Here is an 18,852-nt window from a genome sequence, read left to right on the forward strand (position 1 = left end):
AGACAGACTGGAATATAAACAATCAGATTTAAATTTACGAGTTCATTTGATTTTTTTCGATGATGGATATGCCTCGAACGGTTGGACCATGTTTGGGGTAATCGTTCAATTACGTGATGCGTGGGATCGTTAAATTATATTTTCGAGTGTGTGGTGTGGCTAGCGATTAGGGTTAATAATGTCTTGTTTCATCTAAAATTCACGTAGAAAATCATGATCCTTCTTATCCTGTTTCCTGCAAACATTAATCTCCGTAGGTATCAGTCTTGCTAACTAAGTATTTTGTTTGTTCTAGGTAAGACGGCAATGAAAGCTTAATTTTCGCACCTTTCGCTTCTCTTGATCTCGAGGAACTCGTCCGCCCACCGGATAAGCCCAATCGGCGAGCCCATTCGAATGCAAACAACGATGTTACCAACTGCTCGTGCTGTTTTATGCTAAGTACATTACAGGGTACCTAACCCCCCTCACGATAATCACTGTAATCTTCCATTGCACCGCGGATTAAATACCGTCCGCCAATGCTGTCGGTATAGCAACTGTGGAAGAGCGCAAAGACAGAGAGCAAATACTACCTGTTCAGACAGCCCCCACGTGCTCGCATTATTTCCCGTGCTCTCTCTATCTTTCTCTCTCTCTTTGTGTATGCTTACGGCAACCGCCAAGGCAGAGCCTTTGCTGTATAACGCAACATAACGAAACGTACCGGCCACAAAGGACGGAGAGGGGAAAGTTTATCTACACCCGAGCATAAATCAAAGACACGCTGAACGAAACGGGCGAAGCCTTAACGAGCTGGGCGAAGTCAGCACGCGGCATGACGTTTCGTTGTGTCCCTTCGTACGACGCCAGCGCTCAATGGGTAAGTGCGAAGCTTTACTACTAACGATTCCTTTTATTCGGTTTATTTTTTTCGGCTGGCAAACGCAGCACCACGCACTGCTCCGCTGCTGCCAGCGCAAAACGACGTTGTTTGAGCTGAAATTCGGAAGAGGTCTCTGACCGCACGGAGAAGAAAAATTCGCTACCAACGAGCTTCGACCGATGATGGTGGTACAGTGCAACCGGGGTAAATTTGGAAACTTTCCACTCCATTGGGCGATATTCGGGTGGATTATTTTGAAATGGTTGAAAAAAAAAACTTAATATATCGTACAACTTAATTTAAACTTTTTATGAATTTCAAACCAAACATGAGTTTGCGTTACACTATTTTGTTTATTTAAAATTGGAAAGGGTGATACTATCGATTAAAATCAAAACTCAATTTTTACCAGATTCACAGTGAAAACAATTTTTGCTACGTTCCGTACTTTGCATCTTCGGTTTGTGGCACGTTCCGATTCTAGAAAATTTTACTTCCTGTTTTAGTCATATTGCAGTTGATGAAAGTTTATAGATTTTTTTATTCTGATTACTTCTTCAATAGTAAGCAAGGTTACAGAGTCCTATTTAACGGCGGGTCGGTTCGAATTCTAGTAGAATCAGGCCTTTCGATGTCGAAAGACTCGAGCATGTCCTTATTCTCCGGCTTTCTACTTTCCCTTTCTTCTCGCTGAATACTACAATACTAATTTCCTCTTGACAAAAAAAGTCACACACAGTTGAAACCTTTTCAGGAAATTATGATTGACTCAGTATTATAGTAGAACAGCAAGGGCATACACACAAGCACCGATAAATAATTATGAGCATGTCCCTTTCTATCAATATTGGTATTGCTGACAACAGGAGTATGGAATACAGCAGACTTCTGAGCAATCACAATAGATTAACGTTTTTGGTCGCAGTCCTTACGGGAAAGAGCTCAAACTCCACCCCTAGACAATACCAGATCTCGGCAATTCATGCATTTATGAGACATATGTCATCAGAATCGAAAAATTCCTGCTTCTTTTACATCGACCACAAAAGTGGAACTTGGAACGACTTCTAGAAGCCCAATTGCAAAGGCAAAGTAATCTTTTGGACCTTGGTCAGACTATGCAACGGAAGGTTGCATCGAATGTTTGTCTATGGGAATGGGAATTCGTGACTATTGCGTTACTATCTGGGAAAGAGGCTGCTGCACGATTAAACTGAACTAAACTACACAACAGTTTATTTAAATAGCACGTGCGTTGCACGGTAAGCGATATCACTGATGAAAGCAGGAAAACACTTCATCTTCTATTTTGTTCTCTGCCATTCTCTCTTCTTTATATTCTCCCGAATTCATGTCCATACTACAACGCAACTCTTGGAGAATTAGTAAAGTAAGCGCGCCAAATCTGTGGTTTTTTTTAATCCCGTTTTGCTACATGATAGTTATTGATTTAGGTTACTCTCTCTATCTCTCTCAACCTGACGCTCTCTTCAATATTCTCAAAACTCACGTGTTCTATTGAAAAATGTAGAGCCTTGTTTAACGCCTGTTTCGACTAATCAGAGTTGAAACAAGGCCCAAACACAGCCGACGCCAAAGTATACAAACGATTTGACATCATAACTGATTTGTTATTTTGCTCACTCTAGTCCACGAAGACACGCCTACCGGGAGTTTAGCTCTCAATAGTCACGTATAAAAGTATTCTAATGCAGAAATTTAGAGAAGCAAGAAGACGGTTGATTTACTAGAAAATGACTCGACTTGCAACCGGCTGAGCAGCCGCTGATTTTAGTGCAGCAAGGCTGAGCAGGTGAGTCACTCGGTCGCAGCGTCCACAGCTGACGGACCAACCGGTGGACCGTAGCACTGCATAGTATTGCTAAACAAGTCCGGACATGTTAGTGAATTTGTCCGCATTTATCGCGTCTCGTTTGCTTTTAGCCTGCTAATAGCTGTGACTGTGCCAGTAGTGTGTGTTATGATCATTATGTCTTGCTTACTTGCTTGTAATGTGTGTGGAGAGGGTAATAACAGGTGAACTAGAATCATCCCGTGTCATCGGTAAATGGCAATCCGAATTCAACGCTTCTCTCAACAGTTACTAATCAAAGCTACTTTCAAAATTGGACCGATAAAGTATTCCTTTTCCCTGCAAATATAATTCTTTTTATTTTAGCAACATTTGTAAGTGACTAAAATATTGGTACTTATAACGGAAGTCACTTCACGGTGGAATCTATTTCACTCTACCACTCATTTTACTTTTTGAGAGCTATTTCTAATTCCACCTCATGTGAGGTGACAAAAAAACAGCTCCGTGAAGTGAAATTGACGGCGAAGTGTAAATGAGAATAGGACAAGTGAAATAAGGGAGTTTCCCTGATCGAAAATTTCCAAAAGGTCGTTTTTTCGATTTTTTTTTTGAGACCAAATTTCAACGTTTCATGCATTTCTAAGACATTTGGCAACAAATTTTATTTTTCCATATCGACAATTGCCTGTGCCTTTCGTCATCAGTCGAAAAGACTGACCGCTTTGAGGAAAAACTTCCCTATGTCCGATTGAGCTGAAATTTCGTATAAGGCATTTTTCGAAACTTTTGAGTCCAACCGGTAAACTAAATTGAAAGGTCAATTTTTCCCTTACGTTTCATTGGTCGTAGTTCAAAAATTTGTAAGTCTCAGAAGGTGGATTTTTTTTTTCAAAAATAAATGATTCGTCTTGTTACTGAAAAATGAATCCGATATATATTATCATTAGATCACAAATCAATCAATTTTTAAATCTTCCCCATCTTCGTGAAGTCATTTCACAACTCAAAATGGTCGTGAAATAATTTCACGCGAAACGTCACTTTTTCCGTTCTCATTTCAGTGATATGATACTCATAATAACCCAGATTTCACGGTAGATGTCACTGTGCGACGTGTTTCTCACTTACGTGCAACGTTGCCAGTATGCCAGATAAATCTGGATTTGGCAGATTTCTGTTATCACGCCAGACAAACAGATAAACCTCAGAATCTGCCAGATATTTGATAACAAGCCAGATATTTTCCAGATTTAATCCGCGTCGTCTCGCAAAAAGGTCATTATTGCGAGATGGGTCGTAGCTGGCCTTTACCTACCTACACCCGGCCAGGAATCTGCCAGGAATTTTATTAGAAAATGAGTGCCAGATTTTTGCCAGACTTTTTATTTTCGTTTTGCCAGATTTTATTCAAAACTTATTGGCAACCCTGCTTACGTGAGTTCCGTAATAGGATTCACTTCACTCTAATTTCACCGTGAAGTGACTCTCGTAACAAACACCATTATAAAAGTTCAAATTTATGGCTAAAATTCCTTAAAAAACTGACTTATAGTTCTTGGAATTACTGAATTGTCTTTTGGCACAAGATATTCGTGGTAAGTGAAAAGGTATGAATTCCGAAATTCGCTTCAACTTTGAAATCCGTGTAAAATAAACTTCACGCATTTTTATTGATGTTTGCTAAACACCTTCTATAAAGATTGAAGAGCAGTGTTCATTAACAGTACACCATCAAAATCATGGGAAAAATGTAAAAGATCAGACAATTTAGCGCCTGGCAAAGTTATTTTCAATTGTCTAAAGTGAGGTGATTATGACGCTGTCAAGGTGACACTGGACGGTGGTTTTTCTCCATACAATATTTATGTTAAGTTTCTTTTCACTCGACGATTTTAAACGTAGAAATCTCAGCTTTCACCACAGCCCTCGACCTATTACTCAATGTATGCGTCACCGGTGCAAACAATCGGGCAAAGTTTCACACACGTAATTTTAATGATTTTCAAGCACTTTGTGAGTTACATAAAAACTGCTCAAATGTCGTTGCATTGAATTTGACAGCTGATGGCAGTGTTCCCAGATTGAAAACATGTCTTCAATCTGAAGACATTTAACCCAGAGTCTATTCCGAGTCTTGTGCTTCTGAAAATTCGAAGTGGTGGCTCGAAATCGATCGTTTGCGGCTTCAATTCCGTTTCACCTGAAATCACGAATTAGAACAGCTCGAAATCGGTACAGTGACAGTTCGCCCATGAACCAACTGTCATTGAAGCAATTTAGAGCGATTTAAATTCTTCATTTAAAAATCGAAGGACAATGATACAAAACTTTAAAAAAATCACGTTTTGCTCAGAAAATTACACTCATTCAGCTGTTATATAAAAAAAAATCAGTTAATAGGTAAACAACCTAATTATGAGATGTTCACTCTATCTCAGTTGCTCTAGGGCGAACCAATCAAGAAGTTGGTACCAGAATCGATGAGTGGTAGATGAAACACGAGCCCCTTAGTGAAGACATTCTTATTTGTTAAAACAAAGCTAAGATATTGGAAAATATCTTATTTTGACCCGAATTTTGCAGAGAACCACAGAATCACAGCCATCGTGGGTGGAAAGATATGTGAAGACATATTTTCGCGGAATGTGGAGACATTTGAAACAATTTCTGGCATTCTTGGCTAAGGGGCTCGAAAAGAAAAGAAATAATTTTTATTCAAACACAAAGGTTAATAGCGTCTCTATCACCTGACGATTGTCAAATGAAAAAGACTTTGAACGCTGACGGAGACAGAAGGCTCCCATACACTACTTCACGCATATAGAGTGAGAAGGGAATTGAAAAAAAATGTATAGTTTATGTTTTGTTCCCAACTATTTTATTTAGGGTATCTGTTCTATTATCGTCAGACTTGTCCAGTTATTGTCAGGGGGAGTCATAGAGAATTGATCTTTTGCAGGAACATGCTCTGCAATATGACGCCATCATCGTGCAAGAAATTAAAGCTCTAGGACAGTGATTTCCAAATCGTGCTAGTGCACAAGTGTTACGTGGCTTTTTAGATGAAAACGAAACTTGCTTCGTTTCACTTCTATGACGCGAGGTCGTAAGTAATAGGTACGTTTCATTTTCACATCTTGAACTAGTTTTCTTCAATCGGCCCTAACACTCGCCGATCCACATCACACATCTAAGAAGTACGGTAGCTACCATGGACTATCTTCGCTGGTCGCTCCGCCGACATTCGTATCACGTGGCCAGCCCTCTGTAGCCTGCTGTATTTCATCAGTTCAATGATATCCGCAAGTTGGTATGCTTAGTATATCTCGTGATTCGTGCGCCTGCGCCACACTCCATTCTCCAGTTTTCCGACAAGAATTGGATGCAGGATTCGACGCTCGAAGATTTCAAGAGCACGCTGGTCGGCCTCCTGCATCGACCAATAGTCATGGTCACAACGTAATCTCAACTAGCCATGTATACCGTAAAAGGTCTTGTTTGCGGCTGCTATCAGTCCCTTTATTTCGCGGTTTACATCGTTGTCACACGTCACGAGAGTACCACAAATTTATCGACTACTGCATAGGTACCCCTCATCAAATCACAATCTCAGTACCAAGACTTGATGAATTCGTTCGAATTTACATTCGCTATCTTGACGCATGATGAGAAATCGTCAAGGGTAGCACGAAGTAGCTCAATCAGTTTTGAAGAATTATCTGCCATAACTCGTTGCCCTCAACTGAATCGTACGCCATTTTGAAGTCTTTAAACTAATGATGGATCTGCAAGTATACTACTCTGAACTTGTCAAGTATTTTACACAAAGTGAACATTTGGTTCGTTGTAGATCGCCCTTTGCAGAAACCGTACTGCTACTCTGCAACGGCCTCAGTATATGAAACAGCAAGCAGGAGAAAATAGAAGAGTAATAAACCTCGAAATCGGCTGCAATCGAGTTGGTGGCTCTTTTATGTACTGGGAAAATGAGGTAGTTTATTCTTGGGTCCTTGGAGTCGATGGATTGCACGCTCACTCCTGGCTTCAAAAACTCTGGCTGTCTTTCCAAGCTGCTTTGTGTGTTTTTTTTTTTACAAAAACCATTTTATCTCTGCAAGCTTTCCATATTTTTTGCTGACTGGAACACTTCTTTAAACCAAATTATTAACAGAGCTTCTACATAGTCCAATCAATTTAAAAAACGTCTTCAAGTTTCTCATTGAATAACTGCTGTAGTTAGTACGATAGCATGAGCATGAGCATGACTGACCGCCCGCGGTTGCTACTCCGTTATTGCCAGATCAGCTGTAATTACACAAAGAACCAACAAATGATGTTTGGGACCAACATGCATCCTCAATGTGTAAAAACAGGTGACCTACATCTTCATAGTAGGCAATACCAGCGCCGGCCGCATCCGAATGCAGGTCAAAGAAGGAGTTTGTATAGGAATATGTTGACGTGATACTCGCTTTATTGGAAGCCGAGAACACCTCTGCACTTCCACGAGAAATCACTGGGATGTTGGATAAAGGGGAAGGTATACAGCAGGGTTCGTTTTGGTAAACGATGCGCTAATGTCGGGTTCTTCAGAACAAGTGCCGCGTCTACAAGTTTATTACATCCACCACGATATTCATTAGTGATTCGAACTTATTTAGTTTGACAATGTAACACCGCAACAATAAAACGTACGCGAGGATACAGGATTTTTGACTAAACCGAGACAACTTAAAATTACCGTATATCTCCTCGTAAGTGATGCTCTTTATACCTAAAACTATTGCGCGTTGTTGATCCATCTGTAGATAATACGACCTCATGGAAGGTACCGACGCGGGGGTTGAAATGATATTTATCGACTGAACGAAATCTACTTCGATTTCCGATGTAATAATTTAGATGCAACGCGCGAGCAGTCTCCGACTTAACGTTGATGAAGATGAGAAAGATATGATGAAATATCTGGGTTCACTTCGCGAAATCACCACACGACGGAAGTCCATATATCAGCAAAACTCGCCCGGGCTGAATACGCGTTTACACCGAAGCGTTACGAACAACCGCTTTAATCCCCCCGGCCGACACATAAGCGCAGAACTCGGCGTTTACGTCGATTATCTCTTAACAATGTACGCCTAATACGCCTAATAAATATGAAAATTGGCAATGTTCCATGCATCCAAAGCCTCAACAATTTAATAAAAGTAAATATACATATAAGCCTGAATATATTTTTAAATTTATTGACAAAGTGCCGAACTAGTCATAAATATAACAAATTATGTAAAACAACTGGTCAAAAGCTAGAACAATCAAAAAATCAAAGCATATGATTCCTGAGAAACACATACTCCAAACTCCACAAACCACACTAACACTTTGTGGACAAAAATAAAACTTGTTACTGAAACCCTGCGGAAAAAAATACCGCGCACACAATTTCAACGATGAAATCAAAATCTCTCTGTATCTGTTTTCTCACATATAGTAAAACTAGAAACAAGCTTCAAAATATCACTTTACAATACAGACAAGACAAAACGTATACTTAGCTTTCATCTCTTCATTTTCCATTTGTTTTCATCGTTTTTGGACTTTTCTTTAAATGGAAGTACAGTGGCAACATGCATGTATGCCTTTACACACTCGTTTAATCCATACAACATTTCATTCGTTGAAAAGAGATAGCACATAAACACTGTAAACGGCGATGCATGGTTTTGATCTTATTGGCAAATTTTCACTTCAAGTTTAATTAGATACAAGCCAAATATAATTTGCATTATGCCAATGAATAAATCCCTAATGAGCATTCAATCACTATAAAACTATGTGGAGCAGCTGCTCGAAAAACACTCTCCTTATTGTATGTAATAACACCACACACTCCACACTTTCAAACCGTCGCCAAGACAGCGATAGAAAAAAAACAAGAAAAAATAAACACTTTGGTGAATCTAAAAAGCAACGCAATAATATTCAATTTTCACAATTAAATTCACTTTTTTTGTGGAACTTCACACTTTTCGCACTCAGCACATTTCAATAGAACACCTGTATATATGTAACAATTCTTTAGGTGTAAAATAACCGAAAATCACCAAACAATGTGATGATTTCAAAGCAGGAACCAGCTGGCCTATCTTGATCACGGCCTCGCACAATCATCCGCGAACTTTTCCAAGAAAAAACAATAATTTTAAATTTAGAAAATAAACTCACTCCGCGATAACATCTATAACGAACATGCAACAACTAAATTAAACAATTTTTCTTCCGATATAACATGCGAGCCACTAACTGCTGTAGTTAGTACGATAGTAGAAAAAATCTGTCCCACCAGAGTTTCCGGAGAAATGGATGATTTCACAAGGAAATCAGTGAGTTTTCTCTAAATTTAACAAACTTACTGATGCGCTTATCATAACCTCTATTCAAAACTTTTCACTATTTCGGTATCTAACTACTTTTGATCTACTAGCATCAAAACTCCTTGATTTATATGCAATAATATCTCTGCTTTTATGAGTCCTGCTAGTGACAGCTGATTTATTAATCAGCTCCCCGCTCAAAGCGGCAGGACCAGTCCCGTACAAGCGTCCATATCGGGACGTCATCGAATTTCTCTCTCCCCTCCCTTCGCTTTCGTAAAGATCTTAATCGAAATTTTTCGATACAATAGTACAACGCTGAAGATCAACACCTTAATCAAGTTAAGCCAAATTTTAACAGTTACGCAGAGACAGCCGCAAAATGAAAAAAAAAAACACTTCGAACCAGTCTGCACCATCGCGATTTGCTCCGAAAAAAAGAGGTTAACTAAAAAGAGTAGTAAATAATTTTAAATGTGCTAGTAAATTAGCTTTTATTAGCCTGCTCCTACCCGGGTTTGGGTTTCTTTTAATGGCGATCACCCCATCAGCAGCGAGCTTTTGGGCAGCGTACTTGTTTTATGCACACGTGTGACATCCCGAAAGTTGCTACTTCTTATGAGAGCATTCGCACATAAAACGGTCGCTGCTGAAAAGGTACCCTAGTCGTAAAGTTTTCGCAAATTGGCCGCTTAAACCTTCTTCATTATATGGCTGTGGCTCCAGCTTGAGAAAAAAGCAGATTGCTACATCACCTCCCGCTTCCTAGATTTTACTACTGACGGGAGTGCGTCGATTGACGTCTATACAGTGTCATCTGTGGCTGTGAAAATGGTGTCAGCATGCGACGGCAGCAAAGGGTAAAAATATTTTTCAAATTTCGAACATGAATCCGGCAAGTTTGAAAACGAAAAAAAAAACACTGTGCAGAAAAATTGTATCTATTCACCATCGCCATTCGTTTGCTATCAGCTTGCAGAATAGTCTGTGAAACGAAAAAAAGTACCACAACTGTCACCTCATTGGCCACCACCGGCGCGCGTTAATGAGCCTGATTGGTTTCGGTTCCAGCAGCCGCAGAGCAGCAAACTCACGTGGCATCAAAGAACAACCATGACAAAAAAGCACTAAATTACATTAACTGGATCTGGACATAATTATAATAGCTACAGGGTTGCGCGCGCGCGTTCACGGGAGAAAAAAGTATGCAAAGCCCGAGGAAGACGCCCGGTTTGGGAAAAAAAGGCCCCCGATGTTGGCGGTGACACGGGGGAACATAGGCATCACCGACGATGGCGCGGGTAATTTATGACCTTTAATGGAAGCCGTGGAAGCCCGGACACCCGGTGTGGTGCGGTGCGGCGCGACTCGGCGGTCGGCAGCACCTTGTCCGGTCAAATTAAAAGCTAGTTTACACACTATAACAGTTCCTGTTGTTCGCGGGGAGATGCGCGCGCGCGTAAGTCATTAGACAGGAAGGAATGGAATGGTATCGATGGACCCGAATGGGAGAAAAAATGCTGTAATGAACTGAAACCGATGCAATCGGTTGCCGATAGGAATCGGGTGATGAACGTAATCGGGTCAATCTGGGAGGATATTTATTCAAATATCGGACAGCATTCGGTGGGAATCTTCCAGGGCGGTCGCGGTAGTGTGATGATCTCAACATTAGAAAAAAAAAACTTAAATCTTTCACGAGAAGTGATCATCAAAAGTGAAAAGCTTCTTCTACTGAAGGACGCTTGCAGAAAAATCTCGCGAAATCATATTAATTAGAGGTGATGCTGACGCGTAATTAAAAATAAATGCTTTTTGCAGATTATTTTTATGGTCGTTTTTCATTCCGCTCTTTCTCAAGCCTAATTACCTTCGTTTTATTTTAATTTTTATTTGCTTTGGTTGCGAGTCGGCAACAGCAACAGCAGCAGCAGCAACAGGAAGCGCGCAGCCAAAAGCTTTGCGCATGTTCTACTGATTAGCATTGCCTACCGCAACCACAAACGGCTTTAGCGGCTCGTGTTAAGCTCGAAGCTGACCCTAGAGTTCAGTCCATTTAGGCGTCAAATTTTGCCGAAGCAAAATAGTCCGCTCGGGGTCAGTCACCTTCCAGAGGGCAGATAACCTGGCGGTGCTGATATTTTTTATGATTGTTACAATTCGTTTCAAGGAATGTCAGCTAGCAGGCTCATTTGAGAGCACAAGTGACACTTAATGGATTTGTTATTCCTGGAATGCGCAAAAGAAAAGCTCGTTGCTTTTTTTTCACATATAGCTCGTTGTTTTCTTTTGCAAAAATATATTTTTATCATTCAAAGCTTGTCTAAATAAACCTAACAAAACTTTCCAAACTAAAATCAGATGTTTTGATTTCTTTTCAATTTTATTTTTAGAAAGTTAGTTTATCTCCTTAAAGTTAACTATAGATTTTCTTCAGTCTCGTCAATTTAAGTAATATTTTCTCGAAAAACGTAATGACAATGTCCACGTAGACACAACATCAGGAAATCTGACATTAAAAATATAGGCCCCTATTGAAAATTCTTTATTTTGGGGAAAGTGCCTAAAAAGTCACTATTTATGCCAAAAAGTCACTATTTTACAACAAACTTGTTACTAAAGTCACTATTTTAGCTTTTTTTGAGAAAAAGTAACTAGGGTAGGGAACATATTCTAAGCAGCTTTAGGAACCGCCTGTGTATTTAGACGAAATACTCGAAATGTGTTGGGTGAAACTCAAACAGTAGTATATCAATCTGTTCGCTATCGTTTTCTCAGTCAGAACTTGTTTTCAGAATGTAAAACTAAGTTAGCAAACTTTAACAATCATCAATCAAAGTTACCAATCGAGGGACACTATTCCAATCACCCCGAACCTCTTTTAAGCAGTTTCCATCTGTTTTGCAGGCGTTTTTTTTTTTCAGCACCCGAAGTGGCTCCTGAATGGCTGCAATATAGGTCGATTTGTTTCAATTGCAATTATTCTCAGGTTTCTTTGTGATTAACGGTATTCCTTATATTCGTAAGACAGCTAGACAAACAAAGACTTCGTTTCCATCATTGAAATTGTCGATATTGATCAAAATGCAGGAGTTTGAGGCCTGTTTTCTTCGACTGATTAAAATAGGCGCTACTGCTTAAGCCGTTCCCTACCCTATTTTTGTATTAAAACATACATTGGAAACGTGAAAGTTCTTCCGTACTCCCGAATCTCTCATTGGAGCGACCAGTGCAGAATAGATACGTACCTTGTCTAAGAACTGCCTGTTTTACCTGATTGAAAAGAAGTAAAAAATCAAGGTTTAATTGAGCATAGTCGTGTTTGAGCCTCAATTCGTTGGATATTGAATAAGTAAAAATTCAAAATAAGTTACTACCATTTCAATGAGAAATAACGGTAAAGATTTTACTCCGATTTATTGCTACGAGAACCAGCCATTCCGCATCCTTTGTTATAAACACATATTTGAAATGAAATATGATTCATTTAAGATTATCTAATGAATTTTTAAGTCATATATTATTCACTTATTGACCACTGTTTGGACACTATTTATATGAAAAAAATCGTTCTCACTTTTATAAAATTCGGAATATCTGGTTATCTTCCTTTTACTCAAAAGATTTTTTTATATTTTTTTTTCTTCTGTACTTAAGGAACATTTTTCAGCTCTTTTTGACTGAAATTTGATCATAATTTATTTAGATCTTTTCTTCCTAGTTACAACGTATCAAACTATTATTTCCATTGTTGGTTTTTCCTAGCGTTTAGGGACGTTTTTCAAGCATTTTGAGCTGAATGCGTTATTTTATTATCCTCACAAGTGAAGTGTTTTCTGGCTTATAGTTGCTTTTTTAATTTATTGATTCTAACTCGAAAAAAAACTAAAAATCAATTTTATTGCTGTCTTTCTGGTATTCGATTCTGGTTCTGCTCCTTTGAACGGAGTTCTTTTAAATTTTGAATCAATTTGTGGCCCTTTCGCTGTTCTATGTAATTCAGGCATTTTGGCTGAATTTTGATCATGTAATATTCTGGTTGTTTTGTTTTCTATAAGTTGGAGACATATTTGAGATTATTTTATTTACCTACTTTTCCTGATTTGTTTTCCTAAGCTTCAGAGTGCATTCAGTTATCACAGAGTACTCTTTCTATTATTTTGTTTCTGTTTTTGTCGCTTTCAGAAGCGCTTTAGTTAAATTTAGTAAATTTTATGTCTTTTCTTTTAATTTTCAATAAGTCTTAAGAAAATTTCATAGCACCTGTATAATTTTAATTTAATTTAATTTATTGGTCAATCTTCAACAAAAAGTTGTACAGATATTTACTTAGTCTAGGTGTTGAATTCTTTGTCTATAAGTACTTTTACTGATATTAAAATCAAAGACGTCACAAACTTCGTTGAAAACTCGGCAGCACATATTCCATGGTGCGTTATAAGCGTAGTTGGTACGATGAGTATGTTGCCACAGCAGCGTGTAATTTCGCAGCTGCCTCCGTGGAACGGTAATACCAATAGAACCTAACAGAGAGCTGCAGTCGATTTCTCCATTGAGTAAACCAAATACAGAAAGCCGCTGAAGTAGTTTTCTTCTTACTGCCAGTGGCTCCAGGTTAATTAGTTGACATCGTTCCTCGTATGGCGGAAGGTGAACAGTGTTATTCCAGGGCAGGACACGTAGAGCATATTTTATAAAGTTTTTCTGTATAGCTTCGATTCTGTTTAGTTGCGCAGCGTGATATGGCGCCCATATAACAACAGCGTATTCCAGAATGCTGCGGACTAGAGCACAGTATAGTGATTTGAGCGCATAGATATCTTGAAATGCACTAGTATTTCTTTTCAAGAAACCTAAGGTGGCAAACGCTTTGGCAGTAATCATGGAAATATGCCCGTTGAACCTGACCTTAGAGTCGATGATTACACCCAGATTTTTTATTTCATTCACTCGGGGAAGACTGCTGGAACCTATTGTATAACCAAAATGCAAAGGATTGCGTAAGCGGCTGAAGGTGATGGCGCAGCATTTAGTGGCATTAACCTGCATGCCGTTCAATGTGCTCCAGCGTAAAAGTGCGTCAATATCATTCTGTAGAGCACAACAGTCAAGTCTGGATTTAATTACACGGAATATTTTTAAGTCATCCGCAAACATGAGTTTTGAGGAGCGTAGACGGGTACACAGGTCGTTTACGAACAAAATAAATATTAATGGTCCCAAATGGCTGCCTTGTGGCACACCTGAAGGTTGTTTGAAGCAGGAAGATTTAGTACCACCGATTGATACGAAGGCCGAGCGATCGGTGAGGTAGGACAGTATCCACTTAGTCACCCAGTTAGGGAAACCCATACACCTCATCTTATCAACTGCTAGTGCATGTGGTACTTTGTCGAATGCTTTACTGAAATCCACATAAATTGCATCAACTTGTCGTCGTTCTTCAATACCATTTATCAGCGAGTCAATAAATATCATCAAATTCGTGACTGTAGAACGCTTTCTCACGAAACCATGTTGATGTTCAGATATGATTGGATGAATAGAACGATACGTAGCGTCGTAAACAATTTTTTCAAGCAATTTTGGAAGGCAGCTAAGTATTGAAATACCACGGTAATTTTCAACATTATGAATGTTTCCAGTTTTATGTATTGGCGTTATAGACGCAATTTTCCACACTGTCGGAAACACACCGCAACCTAGCGAACGATTGAACAAAATCGATACGGGCAAGGCGAGGCTAGTAGCAAACTGCTTAACAAAAGCTGGCGGTAGATTATCCGGACCGGGACCTTTAGAAGCATGTAATGATACTAGCATTCTTTGAACCTCATCAACAGAAACATTAAATTGCGGTAAATTCACGTTGTAGTGAGCTATGCTATCCAACCATTCGCGACGTTCGTCCGGTGAATGGGTGGGTTGGGTGTCCGAATATACGTTTTTGAAAAATTTAGCGAAAAGTTCAACACCCGTATCAGTGGAGTCCGCGCTGATATTCCTGTAGGATACATCCTGAGGTATACCGCTATTCCGTCTCAATTTTTTGATGAATGACCAGAACGAGAGCGGATCCCGCTTGGCGTTCGATTCATTGCGCGATATGTAGTCATGAAATATTGCGTTCAGACGACCGGTGTAGAGCTCCTCCATTTCGTGAAGCAATCGCTTGTTGTCCTCAGTGCGTGATTTGAAGAAACGTTTCCTTATCTTACGTAATCTGTTGCGAAGATTCCGGAGCTCGGAAGTCCACCATGGTTGATTGAAACGTGGGCGAACTCTACGTCGTCGAATAGGAGTGTGATCGTGAATAATGTTGAAGAGAGTTTCGTAAAACCGGAGGACAGCGTCGTCAATGTTACAATTCTCCATAAGCAATTCCCAGTCAATAGAACTTAACCGAGCATGAATTGAGGGTTCATCGCATGATTCAAAATCGTAGTGAGATCGATCTGCCCAGGTGTCGTCAGAATTTCGAAAATAATCATATTTGATAATGAACGGCTTGTGGTGGCTGTCAATTTTTAAAATTCCACGAGGTGACTCGAATAATTCGATTCTCTCAGTGTTGCTTGCAAAAGCCAGGTCAAGAAGTCTTCCGTTTGAATTACGCACATTTTGAACCTGTTGTAATCCACATGCCAAAATGGATTGTGTTAAAGCAATTTCCTGTTCCGAGGAAGCATTAACAGGAATTAGGCAATCTATGTCGGCATCATAATTCCATAAGAGCCTGGGCAAGTTATAGTCTCCTAAAGCAAAGACAGTATCGGTAGAAGCAGCAATTTCACACAGTTGTTGAACACAAGACGCATGTTTTAAGTAAACAGCCGGGTCAGAGTTGGGTCTTATGTAAATGCAACATATGAAAATCGATTGCTTGGGCAACGAAATACGAACAGCAACTTGTTCTAAGCTATCGGCATCAGTTAGTTGAATTAATGTGCAACGCAAATGCTTTTTCACGCCGATTAGCACACCGCCGCCCCGTAACAGTTTTGATGTGGTAGCATTACGGTCCAATCGATGAATGTTGTAATCGGACGAGAGCTCAGAGTTGAATATATCGCTGCCGAGCCATGTTTCAGTCAGCGCGATGATGTCATAATCACTAGAAGAAAGTGCCAGGCGAAGATCCTTAGTTTTTGTTCGCAATCCCCGGACGTTCTGGTAGAATATCGTGAGGGCCCGAATCTTTGAAGAACATTGATGAGCTTCGATATGTTGTCCTGTACTGGTTTGTGCAGGGCTGCCTGGTGAGGAGCTATGGGAGACAAAAAATTCATGGTTTTTTGGTAAAACTGTAAAATGCATACACTTAACTGGTTTGGGGGCCCGTTGGCCCCCCAAATCCACCGGTGGTTGAGCTTTTAATAAACAGTTATTTAGACTACTGGAATTTGCAGCGATGCGGGCGATTGATGTGCGGGCGATAGATCGATTCGTGGATATTTTGTTACATTCGGTCCCCAAAAATCCTTGCTTCTGCGCTCTTCAAATGCACGGAAAAGTATTCCTTCGGGCCAGACAGTGGGATCTAATGCTTTCTCACTAAGCTGCTGGTCAATGCACAACAGTTTTTGGTAAGTTGCCAATCGATCGTGTGCCGCTTATTAGTTTCGCTTGAATTACCGTTCGCTTTGGGGTTTCGGTGGGTGACTGTATTCGAGGGCGCTTGTTTCCCAATTTAGCAGACAGAGGCGCCGGAGTCGGAATCGACTGCAACTTTTCTGCGATAGCCTTGATTAGGGTGTTTGTTTGCCCAATCTCATTTCGAACAGCATTGATACAGTCGTTTATAACTCCCGAAACAGATGAAATTACATCATCCGAACAGGGTCGTTTATCATGCGATTTTAATTGATCAACTGGCTGCATGCAATCAGAACAGAACCACAACAGATTTGTTTGGTCATTAACGAACTCCAAATTTGAACGGGTCCACCCAAAGCAATTCATGTGAGCGACGCGCTCACAAAGATAGCACTTTATTATGTTCAGGTTCTTAACAGGTTCAGTGCATTTAATGCAGATTTTATCCATATCGGTTGAAGTAAACGTGTCAACAAATAGTATACAGAAGGGCGATTTTAACGATCGTAGAAAGCAATAGCACAGATTACAACCGTTCCAGGCAAAACAAAAGGTTCTGTCGAACAGCAGAGCGTGGCTGAGCACAAAATGCGACACGACTGGAGAACAAAAGGCAGCAGCCAGTACTGAATCGATGCAATCACCAAACAAATTTGCCAGTTAGCAAAATTAAGCACTTGAATGTTCGATATTAGCTCAAATTTCACGTGAACGATATGCAGCAGTTATTCAACAGATGGTAGAAGCAGTTTCAAATCACAATTAGCCGTAAAGTCAGGTTGCAAAACGAGAAAAACTCAGACCGGTAAATATTCACTATATCACACATGCAGAATATACACGGAAAAAAAGTCTTTTTCAGAAATAATCCAGATTTGTTCAGATTTTATTTTCCCTGCCTCACAAAAAGGTCATCACTGCAAATATCGCACAAAATTTTACAACTTTGTCATCGCAAATGTTGCGTACCTCAAGAATTTCATTGGAAAAAATTGCCTTTCGTCCCACACAATGACTGCCGATTTTTTGCTTTTATAAGGTGTTATAAAATTTTTAAGGCTTATCAAAGCTCTTTCTCGTCCATTTTAAAACAATTTCTTACTCTGTTTTATTCACTTTTATTTTGAAACCATTTTCGGCTAGATTAATGTTTTTCAGGTGTTTTTTTCTGAGCTTTGATCGCTTTTGACGGTTTTTTTGATTGAGCTTGAAATCATGCACTTATGCTGAGTGCTGAGTTACTGTAGTTTCTTAAGTTTGAAATTAAAATTCGTGAGATAATATGTATGTAAATTTAAGAAATGACAATCGCCTTGCTTCATAAATTATTTGTAAGTTTTATTTCATTGCTATGTTTTTGATTTTTGATCTTCACCGTCTTCTAAAGGTAAATTAAATTTTTTGAACTAAATTTACTGAATTTTCTGTTTTTTTCTCAATGTTAATCAAATAGAGTTGGAATCAGGATTATGAGGATCAGTGACACTGCTTTTCGAAGTGCACAATCAATCCTTCTTCAACTCCTGAATAAAACTAATTTTAATTGTGTAAAAACAGCTCAGGATTCACGTGTAATAGTGGAAATGAGCAATTCACCTCTTCTACTATAGCTAAGTGTAGTGCACGGGCTAAAGGTAGTGATTTTTTTGTTACTTTTGAATTTGTACTTCATGCAAGTGGTAGAAATCGTTTTTCATGTAGAGCCTTAAAAGTTCCTACATAGAGGCTTGCATGAAAGTTTGTGTGCATGGTTGAGTAGAAGGTGCAAATGCAAATAAAAAAAAAATATTTTTTCTCATGTTAAATCAGGCGCTGAATGTTGATATTTTTTTCTTTTGTTTTACAGTTTATTGGTTTTTGTTTAACTCTCTTTGCGTTGCGTATGCAAGTTTTATTTATTCAATTATTAATTATGTCTCCTCGTTCTGGTACCTCTCTATTCAATAAATAAAGTATGATGCTTCTTTACTTTACTTACTTCGTTTCTTTGTTGGCCGACGGTCCGTCTAAGACAGAATGAATTAGAGATGTCCAGCTTCTTTTGTCTTGGGTAGACGTTTACCATTCTTTTCGAACACCAGCAGATCGTGCGTCTTCTTCCATCGCGCACATCCACCTGGTTCTCTGCTAAAGATAGTTTTGGCGATACTCTCGTCAGGCATTCGGGCTACATATCCAGCCCACTGTAGCCTACCACCGCT

General features: G+C 39.4%; 1 protein-coding gene across 6 annotated transcripts in view; it reads left to right on the forward strand.

Moving 5' to 3' along the window:
• LOC129721016 (transcription factor AP-2-epsilon) overlaps positions 1-18,852 on the forward strand; it is a 343,755-nt gene that overhangs the window by 219,398 nt on the left and 105,505 nt on the right. For 2 of the 6 annotated variants that reach the window (XM_055673039.1, XM_055673041.1), the window contains exon 2: positions 301-862. The exons of 3 other annotated variants lie outside the window; for them this stretch is intronic. In XM_055673039.1, coding sequence (XP_055529014.1) covers positions 818-862 — 45 coding nt within the window. In that variant the 5' untranslated portion in view covers positions 301-817. Of the gene's footprint in view, positions 1-295; positions 863-18,852 lie in introns of all 6 variants that reach the window. One more of the 6 variants, XM_055673040.1, reaches the window with a different exon arrangement.

Source organism: Wyeomyia smithii, chromosome 2 (genome assembly GCF_029784165.1).
Source record: "Wyeomyia smithii strain HCP4-BCI-WySm-NY-G18 chromosome 2, ASM2978416v1, whole genome shotgun sequence".
NCBI lineage: Eukaryota > Metazoa > Arthropoda > Insecta > Diptera > Culicidae > Wyeomyia > Wyeomyia smithii.